Genomic DNA, 13,618 nt, shown 5'->3' with positions numbered 1-13,618 from the left:
GCACAAACAGTATGAGAATAAAAGCTGTATTGTTATGAGGTCCAGGGAGGAAATTAAAAATCAAATTTCTCACAAGGCGTGCTTCCTGAATAATTAAGCAATGTGAAAAAAAATCAAATACAGCAAAACAAGAGAAAACAAACCTAGACACACACAACAGTGGGTGTATATATAGAAGAAAATCTGGCATTGAAAAGGTGACAAAACTATTAAGTTTCCCTCTCTCATGTTTGTACCACGGGGTCAAACAGGACTGATAGGTTCGGGTGCCACACCACAGGGCAGAGTGCTGTTGTGAGTGCACCTCTCAATACAACTGAATAACCTCCTCTGGTGAAGCACTGACTTGTAGGCCTTTTCCCTAAACTGTCTTTTAAAATGTGAGTGGGGCCCAACGTGGCCTTCCCATCGCCTAACCTGCTAGTCTCACTGCCCAGATAAACCAGTTTATTTTATATAAACACATTCATATCATCACAGACACACAAGTGTAAACTGTTGCGTAAACACCTCTCTCCATGGAATACGTGGAGGACATCTTGATCAGTACACAGAGATCTAAGCCATCCCCCCTTTTAATGCTCGCACGGTATCAAAGTACCATAATTTAATCATCCATTAGTGAACTGGTAGTTTATGGTCAGCTTTTTGCTACTACGACGTCACAAAGAACACTCCAGTACATGCCTGTTGCTATAGTTTTTCAAGTTTCTGTTTGCAGTTTCTACAAGTGGAACTTCTGGGTCAAAGGGATATATACCTAATTCTGATAAATGTCCTTCAAAAAGACTGCCTCCAGCTACTTTCTAACCATCATCCTAAGAGCCAACCTGGTTTCCTCACACCCTCACCAACACTGGCATTAACACTTTTACAGTGAAACAAAATTCATTATCTTTAAACACTACCCCGATCGCCATCTGTAGCTCAAATTGCCCAGGGCTCTTGTTCTCTCATGCTGTTCACCAACTCACCTGCAACCCTGGCTGGGTCACCCAAGGGAAAAAGATCCACTCTACTGACCTTACTTCTTGCCTAACACGGCACCTTCATGTGAGGATGGCCCTTCAGGATTTATGAACAAGAACACACTAAGACATGAAACACCCTTGGTTAGCTATCTCAAAGACCAGACTAGCCAATTAAATCTCACTTAACCCATAAGACAGATTAACTCCAGAACCTGGGCACGAAAAGGTGAAAGGAAGGGAAGAGTTTAGTCTGACATGGCATCATTTAATTAAGTGACAGGAATAGTATCTTACCTACTTCTCTAAATATACAAAGCATTTGCACTTCTATATCTATGCCCCAAATAGAATGTGAGGTTAATTTCTTATTTCTAGGGTAGACCTGATATTTTAAATATCTCCTTTTACCAAACTACTTTTGCTCTCACAGCATACAAAATAATAAATACTTAGGGCGCCTGGGTGGCTCAGTGGGTTGGATGTCCGACCTCACTCAGGTCATGCATGATCTTGCGGCTCGTGGGTTCGAGCTCCACATTAGGCTCTCTGCTGTCAGCACAGAGCCCGCTTTGGATCCTGTCTCCCCTCTCCCTCTGCCCTTCCTCCGCTTATGCTCTCTCCCTCTCTTAAAAATAAATGAACATTAAAAAAAATAATGAATACTCACAAAAGATTTATACAGATTTACACAAAATCTCAGTAAAAGATACTTAACATTATATGAAATAAAGTTAAATCTCTAATTTATTAGAAGCCATAGTTTACTCTTGACTCCTTAAAACAAGAGATCTAATAGGAAATAATTCAAACATATAAAATGGTATTTATTTTCCATATATCTACATATTATTTGATTTTCTGGTTACAAATATTATCAAAAGACTTTCTCACTATAGAATATCAGGATTTTCACCTTACCCCCACATTCCCTCTCCCTATCCATGGAACAAATGTATAACACCACTGTTGATCAAACTAACATTCAGAGATTACATTATTAAGGACCATGTAAATATTACTCACTGCAGCGACATATAGTGTTGTATGACCAGGTTTTTTCTTTTCAGTATTTTTTTCCCAAGGAAATAATGACTGCCTTAAAAAATTAAGCAAACAAGAAACCAATATATCTATCATTAATCTGTCCCTCAACTCTGACAGAACTGTCTCAACAGGTTTAAACACATCAAGACGAATATTCATATTTGAATGTATTCCCCTCACAAATTTACTTTTCTCACTCTTTGGCTCGATTGGGTAACATGTACTCCAATCCCTAAGCATTTGCTGGCTAGGTGGCAAAGGAAGGTGACTCATGAATATACTGGTTGACAGAAGGAAGCCAGAAAGGGATCAATTCCTGACTGCAATGTGCCCAGCAGTAATTAAGAATTTCTCTGTGAAAAAGGAACCACTAACATCACTTTAAAATAAATAGAAAATATTCAACATTTGCACTATCTAGACGTAAAATCCAGGACTGCAGAATCACGTGTTAGAGACAGAACACCAAGGAAGTCCTAAGGCCCAGTCACCTCTCTACTACTTAGTGTCACAAAAATCACCCGGTTTCAGAGCTACCCTACCCCAGAAGAAGAGGGCTTTTTTTTTCCCCCAAGAACAGAGACTTCACAAGAAAATAAGTTCAGAATTCTAGTGGTTAGAGGAGTGGACTCATTAATGCGCATCTCAGCTTGATCATTTACTTGCCAGACGGTCTCAGGCAGGTCACTTAAACCTCTGTGTGCCTTGGTTTTCCTGATGTAAAAAAGGAGTATAGTAAATACAAGATTAAGGCAAGGCTCAGTATTTGTTATTATTAATATTCCAAAAACCGTATCTGCAGCTTTCACAGGACACACCTACAATCTAGTCCGCCCTGGTTACTAAGACACAAAACTGAAATTACATCTCTTGCATCTCAAGTGTTAAATACACAAGTGACGTTTTACATGTAAATGCTTAGGCCCTTATTATATTGATGTCAGCAATTACTAATGACGGGCTTATTAACCTATAACTTGTTCCCCAAATGGCATTCTGCTCAACTTCTATGCCGGTGCAGCCCCTTCCCAATTTTTTAAATTGCTACTTCCCCTTTTTAGACACATGTATTCACAGCTATCTCGGTTAGCACTCAAATAGGCTGAGTACTGTTCTAAGCCTTTTGTACTAACTCAGAACCCTCACAACAGCCAGGAGACACATTATTATTACAAAGACCTATTCGTACCACATTCTTCCTCTCTGCCTTTCCAGCCACACTGGTCTTCTTTCATTTCCTGAAACACAACAAGCTCTCCCCCTCCTCAGCGTCTTTGCAATGGCTACTTCTCCCGGCTGGCCCTGACTCCTCTGTGTCTACAGACAGCTTGCTTCCTCTGAGTATCCTTTATGGTGCGTCTCAAACGCCACTTCCTCAGATACCTTTCTGATCACCTGGATTACACACTCCAACAGACCCCCAGTTATTCTCTACTTATGTCCATTTCCTTGTAGGTCTTATCAAAAGTACTACTTTGTCTGTTTAAAACCTCCCTCACCTCCAACAGAATTCAAGTTCCAAGAGGGCAGGAACCTTATCTGACTTGTTCTCTGCCTGGCAAAAATGAGTGCTCAACAAATTCTAGCTAAAGGAATAACGTGAAAAAATAAAAATAAATAAATAATATGAATGGGTGCCAGGCACTACGCTAGACAGTGGGATCTGAAAATTAGAGGGTATCTGCCCTCAGATAGCTCAGGCTTCAGTAGGAAACTGACAAGCAAGCAATTACCAGTGACTATTACCATAAGAGTTACCCAGAGGATGCAAAGGAGGCTTAAAGAAGGTGCTCCTAACCCAGGAGGGTGGGAAGGGAAAGGCTGTTTTCAGGAGGTAGTGACGACAGCTGAACCCAAGGGGAGATTAGTCCTTTGTTCTTATGTGGTGGCTGTAGGACGTTTTGTCCAAACACATGAAATTAAGATGGCCTCCAAAGCTCAACTCAGTATCAGCACATAATGACCAGGAAGAAAGGTGTGCAAGCCATCTGAAGGAGCCAAACTGAATGTATTTATATATATAAAGAAAAAGGTATCAACAGAAAGGGTCAGCCCTCTCTCAAAATAAATAAATAAACATCGAAAAATTTTGAAAAAAAAAGAAAGGGGTGCCTGGGTGGCTCAGTTGATTAAGTGTCTGACTCTTGATTTCGGCCTAGATCATGATCTCACTTGTTTTTTTGTTTTTTTTTTTTTTAAGTTTTTTTTTTTAATGTTTTATTTTTGAGAGACAGATCCAAGTTGGGGAGAGGCAGAGAGAAAGGGAGACACAGAATCCAAAACCAGCTCCAAGCTGTCAGCACAGAGCCTGACATGGGACTGGAACTTACCAACTGTAAGATCATGACCAGAGCCCAAATCGGACGCTTAAATCTTTGAGCCACCCAGGTGCCCTTGATCTCACTTCTTTGGATCGAGCCCCATGTTGGGCTCTGCACTGGCAGCCTGGAGCCTGCTTGGGGTGTGCTTGCTCTCGCTAGCTCTCTCTCTCCCTCTCCCTCTCCACCCCTCCCCCCCAAATAAACACTTTTTTTTTTAATTTTTAAAAATTAAAAAAGAAAAGAAAAGAAAGGGTCAGCCCTACAAGCACTGTGGGAAAAATTAGAGAAAAAGGCTGGCAGGGGCCACTGAGCAGGGGAGCAGGAGCCTTTGCTCATAAAAATGAGTTTTCTGGTCATAAGGGATCTATTATGAGATGACGGCACCATTAAATTATGAGAAGCCATTAAACATTTGACTCATCTCATTGTTTTTGTTCTGATTCCTTCTCAGATCATCTTTTAGTTACGGTATGGGCTCCTAGCGATGTCTACCTATAGGGAGAGAACACACTGGTGCACACTGTAAATTACATATACAGGCTTTCCAATTTTACCTTTAAGATTCATGAGCTTGGTAATCTGATGCCAGGGAAATGGATCTGCTCTTAGTTCACCAGTTATGTACTGGGAGGTAGGAAGCCCCTCTCCCAACAAAGGATGAGGCAAGCCTGACTTCAAACAAAAGAAAAACGTTTAGGCTTTAAGAAAAACATTTGACGTGAATCTGACCTTTCCGAAGGTGAAGGAAGAGGGCCAAGCCAAAGAGGATTCTAATGTTTTAGACCTGAGTTATCTGGGCATGGCGATACAATTCAGCAAGAGAGCAAGAGCAATCTGAGAGACACAAAGACTCACAGAGGGTGTTCTATTCAAGACATGTTAAATCTGCAATCTCCCAAGGGTCGTCTGGTGGAGATATCCTGTTGGCATTTGGCCGTTCAAGACTACAACTCAAGAGACCAGGAATTTTAAAATTTTGGAGACACTTGTATTAGGACAACAGGTGAAATCACCCAAGAAAAGTGTGTCTCCTAACAAGAGATAATGACCAACTGTGGAACCTAAGTACACCCAGTATTTAAAGGACAGAAGAGGAACCTGCATAGAGACAGGCATCTAGAATTGTTCTACACACTTGTTGGATGCTGATTCAACGTCGTATTTCAACAATTGCATATGCAATTTTTTACAGATAAAGTACAAATTAAAAACAAACAAACAAACAAACAACAATTTGCTTATAGCAAAGTTACTGAAAAAGACACAAAAGTTCTTTCAGAACACCAGAATATGGCTTCCTGGGACAGGAAGGAAATCAAGGAGATACACCCTCTTGACTTCTTACCAATACTTCAAAAAGTGAAATAAAGCTTGTTGAAAGGAACAAAGAACGTTCTTTTGGGACCTACTTTAAAATGTTTAAATCTTGCCAAGAGTTCAAAGTCCATGATGCTAACCACCTTTGAATGAATTTTCAAGGCAAAGATAAAAGCTCCAATGTGTACTTTAATCACTAAGGTTGGTTTTGAGAAACATTACTACACACACACACACACACACACACACACACACACACGCTCTGTAACAAGGCAAACCTTCATCCTGTAAGAGGTCTAGGATACAGCACAGTATCATTCTCCCCAACGGTGTCACTGAGTGTGTTTGTGACTCACTGAGTTGAAAAGTTTGTCATAAGAACCACTTACTGTTTTTCTGAGCAATGCCAAATGCTAAAAATTGAGCTGTACTAAACTTCCTACCCTATCATACTTGACAACTTTGTTGGAGAAGAACAAACTACTCCATAAAAAACCTGGGATTTCAATACAAGTTGCAAAGTTAAGTGCCAAATAATGGTATGATAGGTCAAATGAGGCAGTCATCACTAAAGCCTGGACTGCATAAGAAGAAAATGGGGTGGAAACCAGACTTTTAAAGAAAGGCAAGACAGTCAAGATAAGAAGCAACGTGAGGTAACAGGAGTATTGCAAGCAGATAGAGATATGAGCAAAGGCACAGATGATACAGGAACTGTGCTAGGAACCAGCTGGTCAGTCTTTTTGGAGGAGTAAGAGATTAATTTAGCCAGGCAATAGTCAATAAGGCCAGAGAAGTAGACAAGAAGACAGCAGAGAGCCACACCACAGAAGGCTGTACTTTATCCTATGGACGGTACAAGGCCGCGATGGTTTTATGCACAGGTGGGTGGTGCGTGTAAAGCAAGGTTCTGGAAAAATTAATCTGGCAACTGTGTACAGAAGAGGTAATAAGGTATCATGGTTGTGGTGAAAATATACATATGTCAAAACTCAAACTGCACACCTTACATTGCTGAATTTTACTGTACATAAATCATACATCAATAAGGCCAATTAAAAAAAAAAACAAAAAAACAAAGGACAAAGGTAAAGACAGGAATGGACTTAAGTATTAAAAAAATCCAGGCTGGTTTAAAAAAAAAATCCAGGCTATAAAATTCTGGACCTTCAATCGATGAGGTTAATTCAGCAGTGTGCAGAAGCTAGCTGACTGTATGCATTTCTTCCCAACTGTAAGTTCAGTGACGTCACATCTGTGGTCTGAAACCAGCCATGGTGGAGTACTTGCACTTCAGAAATCAGCAAATGCTGCGCATCAAGGCTTTATCCCCCCAGGGCAGTTGTTCAACATTCGCCAGCACACCACTGTGTCATTTCTATACAAGGTCTAATATGAATATGGCACTAAATGAAGAGTCAGTCCCTCAACATTTTCTTCTAATTCTAAATAATGACATAGTTTTGAAGCACCATCTCTCAGTCTTATGCTCAGCAGATGGTTACCAAAAAAGTGTTAGATTTAAGAGCCTGACATTTTATTAGTTTGAAGAACTAAAGCATGCGTACGAATTAAGATAGAAACCTTTGTCTGCATCTCTCAATCAAGGTTTTCTAGCTATTATGTGGTTCCCCTGGGACAAACACCAATTGATGATGATAATGCACAAAAAATTCCAGCATTCACTCCATTATAGGAAAGGCTAATTGCATGGGCCTATTATTGGAATATGCTTTCCTAGTTTAAACTAGCTGCATTTCAATAGAGTAAAGAGCATTTTCTAGAGAAACCCTACCGTGAAAAGATGAACTTTTGTCTTAACAACTTTAGTTTCAAAAACTATTCACTTATAGATGCCGATTTCACATCTCTGAAGCAAAATGGCTCATTTGTTATGTAGATTACCAAGCAATCACTTAAGAATAAAGAGGTTTCCTCTTTAGAAGCTCCAGCTAACTATCTGCACAGGCTGAATCTCAAAACCAGCCAAGTATACTTCTAAATATGACAGCAAATAACTGTTTGAATCTTTGTGATTTCACTGCACAGACACACAAGTGTGCACCTCCTTCCCATTATCCAACCCACCTTCCAGGGCCAACCTGATGTTCCTCCCCCCAAAAGGCTGCCTTTATAGAGCGCCTGGGTATCTATCTGCAATGGTAAGAAGTCAGGGTATCAGAGGCAGGTACAGCAAGAGGGACAGCATAGTGATCTGTAATGGTCTGATTCCATGAGTCCTTACTTCGGTAACAGACTTACATTTTGTTCCAAAAGTTAAGTCCATTACTTAATTCAGAATGTATTTCTTTATGAATAAGCCAACTTAATTCACTTGTAGCTGAAGTACACGATTTTACTTTGGAACATTAATCCCCATCTATACCAATGTTTCTACTACGAAGTACAAATGCATTGAGGGTTCTAAACTGAGATGCTAACATCTTCATTGTGCGGTCCTTATTGCACCCAAAGCCCCCATCTAAGAAGGAGGGAAATAAGACATAAGAATTATCAATGAAGAACTATGAAATATAAGGAGCAGGGAGAAAATGACAGGGGAAGAAATGACTGGAAACACGAGGAAAATCTGTAAGAATCACCAGGGTATTAACATGCCCTGCCCCACAGAGAAGTGGGGGTGTAGGGAGGGTGGTAGGTATTCAGCAGACACGTATACTTTGATGAAGAGCCCCATGAGTTCTGATCTACACTCCAAATGAAGAACCATAGCTCTCAGGAGTGAGCTGCTGGGCCACGAAGAGCATACAAGGATCAGTTCCAAGCCCCAGGCCTGTATACCCAGCATTTTTTGCACTAGATACCCGAGCCCAAGGGTTTTTCCTTTCGCTACTTTCCTTAGGCTTTTAATTCCCCTGGAAGAGTAAAAATAAGGACACCCCAAAAAGAAAGAAAAATGTACCTGTGGCCCTACCTCTTTACTGATATTGCCCATTCTTCAAAATGTCCAAGCCCAGGTATACAGTGTACAGTTCTAACAGCTGGGGACAAAGGTACATAAAAGACACAGGATCTACCCTCCAGGGAGCAGCCTGTGTGTGGGGGCGGGGGTAGTTAGTGTGGGGGGTTGAAGCTACAAGCACAGAGCTGATTATAAAGTGTAACTGCTCACGGGGAAAGCAAAGAATGCTACTGGAGCACACACAAGACAGGAAAAGCACCTAAGGTAGATACGGAGATGGGCATGGGAGCTCCAGGAAGGCTCAGAGGAAAATGCAATGCATGAGGTGAATACTAAAGGATAAAGGCAAGCGAGCCAGAAGAAGGGACCATGCACAACAGTCAGCCACTCCCCTCTGGAAGGCTGGTCACCTGCAGGGTGGGTGCAGTCCTACATCTTGGACCCTCACTGTAGGCAGGCACTACTCCTCCCTATCAAAAGGACCTTCTATACCCAGGTTGGGCTTTAAACCACAGGCACTGAAGAGCAACTAAGGGGTTTCCAGCAGGAAGTGGCAAGATCGGATATTCTGAAAACAGGATCACTCCAGCAGCAAAATGAAAGGCAGACTGGAAGGAGGGAGACTAGACACAGGGAGCTCTGAAGCTGTGGGGTGATCTGCAACAGCCCAGGTGGATCATGAGGGCCTGAATTAAGCAGTGGTGGTAGGGATGGGGGGGGTAGGCAGAGAGAGTAAAGATGTCAAGAAGGCAGAATAAGGAGTAAAGGGATGACATTCAGGTTTCCCACTTGGGTAACAGCTGAGTGAAAACACACACACACACACACACACACACTCATGGTCTGACTTTAGAGGATATAATACAGAAATCAATAGCAGACATGTTAAAGTTTTAGGGGCCAGTTGGGATATTCTTGAAGAGAAGTTTGAAAGGCAGGAAGCTGTACCAATCTAGAGTCTGGGAAACAGCTCAACTGAAGATGTAAACACCTGAGTCATTTTATGGTAAAGGATTTGTAATCTGCAAAGACTGAGCATGAAGCCTGTGGAATAATCAACCTTTAATCAATCTATATCAACCTACAGAGAGAGATGCAGGACCAAGGCAGGGATTTACAGTGAAACAGAACTAAGTATGTTTCTTTAGTCCATGGGTCCACCACCTATGGCATCGTCGGTTTTCATAAATAAAGATTTATTGTACCGTGCCAAGGTGATCTATTTATGTTTTTTGGGTTTGTTTGTTTGTTTGTGAGAAAGAGTGTGTGTGCACCTGCACGAGCAGGGAAGGAGCAGTGGGAGAGAGAGAATCTTAAGCAGGCTCCACACGCAGTCCAGAGCCCAATGTGGGGCTCCATCTCACCACCGACAGATCATCACCTGAGCCGAAATCAAGAGCCCTATGCTTTAATCAACTGAACCACCCAGGTGTTCCCATTTACATATTATTGATAGCTGCTTCTGTGCTGGGACAGCTGCGTTAAGTAGTTGGGGGAGAAAAAAAAACCATAATAGTCCACAAAGTCTAAATTGCTATTTGGCCTTTTATAGGATATCTATGATTTGCCCACCCTTCCTTTAGTCAATAACTCTTGGGCAAAGTCCATTCCACTTCCTACCTCAGTTTCTCCATCTGAGAAACAAAAAGTACATTATGTTCAACTGCAAAAAGAACTTAAACGGCTCATGAATATTGTTAATTTCAAAGCCATTCATCAAAATGTATGCTCAACCCTTAAAATACTTTGTGCAACACAACCAACTGCGTTTTCAATTAAAGTCAAGGTTTTAGGGGTGCCTGGGTGGCTCAGTCGGTTAACTGTTTGACTTCAGCTCAGGTCATGATCTCACGATTCGAGAGTTTGAGCCCCGCATCGGTCTCTGTGCTGACAGCTCAGAGCCTGGAGCCTGCTTTGGATTCTGTGTCTCCCTCTCTCTCTCTCTGCCCCTCCCCTGCTCATGCTCTCTCAAAAATAAACAAACATTGAAAAAAATTCTTTTTAATAAAAAATAAAGTCAAGGTTTTAAAGTATATAAAAATTTACAAAAGATCATTTGAGGATACAGTATTTGAATTACAAGGCAATTTACTGGTTTACATGTGACTACAAAATAAAGAGAATCCCAATCTTAACCTAAAACCCAATTCAGAATGTTACACCACAGTCTACTCCAGAAAGCATTCACCTCTACAAGAATCTTTGATAACGGAAGAGATGCACCATAAAGCAGATTAAACCACTGCCATCATTTTTTGGTCACCTACCATGTCCAGATAACTATGCTGAGCACCTAATGCCTGTTTGTCTCATTCAAGCCCTACAATGAGGGCACCCAGACATTTTACAGATGAGGAAACTAAGCCTTAGAAAAGAGCTTCATCTCACATCACCTAGTAGAGAGTGAATGGGAGAACCAGTAACTGGTCCAGCCATAATCAGAACCAAGTCTGCCCTCAGAGGCTCCGTGCTCACCCTCAAATCCATACTTTATAAATTTATTGCTTGTACCAAGGGAGATAACATCTGCAAAGAGACAAATGGAATCTGGAAACAAGTAGGAGCACATATCTGCTTCTCTTCCTCCTCAGAACTCAGAGTAGGTCTCAGAACGGCCTTTGGTATCACAGGCGTAAGAAGGTGAGACATATCAACTGTCCCAAAGGGCTCTGGCCTCGGAACCACAACCAGGTTCAGCACTCACTGCCAGCAGAGAATGTATTCTGGTTTCCATGCCATCACCTCACAAATGAACTTTTTAAATAACCCCCTCTATAAACTGAGAGCAGCTAGCACCAGAAATAAAAAGATCTTAGTAAATCAGATATTACAGTAATGTACTCTAAGAGGTAATACAATACACTCAGTGGAAAGAACACAGGCTTTCACTTCAAATTGACCCGGGTTTGAATTCTGGGTTCAACACTAGCCTTCTTTATGACCGTAACTTACCTTCTGCGAGTCGTCTCCCTTGGGAAAAGAAGACCACCTTCCTTTCCACATGGTCTGCCGAAATAGCAGCACTGTTATGTCGACTTTAGTGGGTTTAGAGTCAGCCCGAGTTTATCACCCAGCCCTGCAACTTACTTGGCATGAGACTGAGGCCTAAGCCTCGGGTTTCTCATCTGTAAAACAGGAAAAATGACAACAGAATCTACCTCTTGGGGTATTTTGAGGATTAAGATATCTAAAGTGCTAACAGCACAGTGCCTGGCACACAGTAAGCACTCTAAGAGGCTTTTTATCAGTTTAAGTTACAGACCAAGTGACAACTCAACCTCACACCTTCCTAGAACTGATCTTTTAGGGGAAACAGCATCCCTCCCTCAGGCTATGAAATTAACTTTTATAGCTTTAAAGGAGTGGTAGAAACATATTTCAAAAAAAAAAAAAAACACACACACACACAGTGGCTTGGCTCCATTTTGTTAAATGGCGGGAAGTTTTCTCATTTCTTGCCTCAAACTTCAAAAAAAAAAAAAATTAAATAATCCTACTGGTGCTTTCAGGCAGACAACGCCCTTACCCTCTAAACTGAACAAGATCATTTTCCCCCACATATGATTTTCAGAGCACCAGGAAGAAACACTGGAAAGGCATCTGCTGAGAAGCAGAACTTTAAACGCTTTGTAAAACAGTCTGCCTGCACCTGTGGCCAAAGCACAAGCAAACAGACTAAGCAACCCAGACTCCAGTCTGCCTGTCTTGCAAAAAATCCCCCGTCCCCAACATGTAGTCATGTTTGAGCCTCACCCCCCCACCTCAAAAGTCACACAAATACTGAATTCCAGAGCTTTCTTCCAATCATTAGTTCCGGATTTAGAAACATATCAAAGGCAATGCAAAAACAACCTATAATAAAAAAATTCCTTGTCCTTGGCCAGCCTCCTAAGTCCATCCAGCTAAAATGTGCCTTTCACCCCAGGTTCAATCATTAATGACATGACAGAAGAAATTCATAAATCTCTCTCTCACAAGGCTTTCTCAGATGCACGTTTTTGGTTTATAGGTCTTCAGCTTTTTTGTATAGGTAGATAATCACATTTATTTATTCCAAAGCCCTAATATCCTAAACACAAACTTTTAGTGGGTACTATAACTGGCTTATAGAAGTCTTCTGCCATTAAACATATCCAGTTCAGGGTGCCTGGGTGGCTCAGTCGGTTAAGCATTCAACTTCTGCTCAGGTCATGATCTCATGGTTCCTGGGCTTGAGCCCCACGTCGGGCTCAGTGCTGACAGCTCCGAGCCTAGAGCCTGCTTCACATTCTGTGTCTCCCTCTCTCTCTGCTCCTCCCCTGATTGCTTGCTCTCTCTCTCTTTCTCTCTCTCTCAAAAATAAACATTAAAAAAATATATATCCAGTTCAAGGAATTTAAGAAAAATAGGAAAAGTCTTATGATACAGCACTGGCTTCATCTACCACAGAAATCAACATGCTTAGCTTATATAGACCTTAACAGATTTGTGCTTTTTTTAAAAAAATTTTCTTTAATGTTTATTTTTGAGGAAGAGAGACAGAGCATGAGCAGGGGAGGGGCACAGAGAGAGAGGGAGACACAGAATCTCAAACAGGCTCAGGTTCTGAGCTATCAGCACAGAGCCCAACGCAGGGCTCGAACCCACAAACCGTGAGATCATGACCTGGGCCAAAGTCAGACGCTTAACCGACTTGAGCCACCCAGGCGCCCCAAACAGATTTGCTTTAAATTTCTCAATCATTTGCTATAGAATCATAACAAGTGATTAATGTTTTGTGCTTGCTTCTCGTTTTTTAAAAACCATTCATTGGAGCGCCCGGGTGGCTCAGTTGGTTGAACACCTGACTTTGGCTCAGGTCATGATTTCACGATTTGTGAGTTCCATCTCACTGCTGTCAGCACGGAGCCCACTTCAGATCCTCTGTCCCCCGCCCTTTCCCCACTGGCATGTTCTCTCTTAAAAATAAACATTAAAAAAGAATTTATCTATGCTCAAGTTCTAGAAGAATTGAAAGAAAGAAAGAAAGAAAGAAAGAAAGAAAGAAAGAAAGAAAGAAAGAA

The 13,618-nt window shown here is 41.5% G+C and overlaps 1 protein-coding gene across 5 annotated transcripts in view; it reads right to left on the bottom strand.

Moving 5' to 3' along the window:
• UBE2H (ubiquitin conjugating enzyme E2 H) overlaps positions 1-13,618 on the bottom strand; it is a 103,215-nt gene that overhangs the window by 60,841 nt on the left and 28,756 nt on the right. The window contains exons 1-2 of one of the 5 annotated variants that reach the window (XM_040471981.1): positions 11,664-11,716; positions 11,529-11,582 (exon numbers count right to left, since the gene is read on the bottom strand). The exons of the other annotated variants lie outside the window; for them this stretch is intronic. Of the exons in view, the coding sequence (XP_040327915.1) occupies positions 11,529-11,582; positions 11,664-11,701 (92 nt within the window). The 5' untranslated portion in view covers positions 11,702-11,716. Of the gene's footprint in view, positions 1-11,528; positions 11,583-11,663; positions 11,717-13,618 lie in introns of those variants that run through there. 5 annotated transcript variants of the gene reach the window in all.

This window comes from Herpailurus yagouaroundi, unplaced genomic scaffold (assembly GCF_014898765.1).
Source record: "Herpailurus yagouaroundi ecotype Mexico unplaced genomic scaffold, PumYag 100, whole genome shotgun sequence".
Taxonomy (NCBI): Eukaryota; Metazoa; Chordata; class Mammalia; order Carnivora; family Felidae; genus Herpailurus; species Herpailurus yagouaroundi.
Note: the sequence above shows the minus strand (reverse complement) of the source record. Positions and strands in the feature narration are given on the sequence as shown.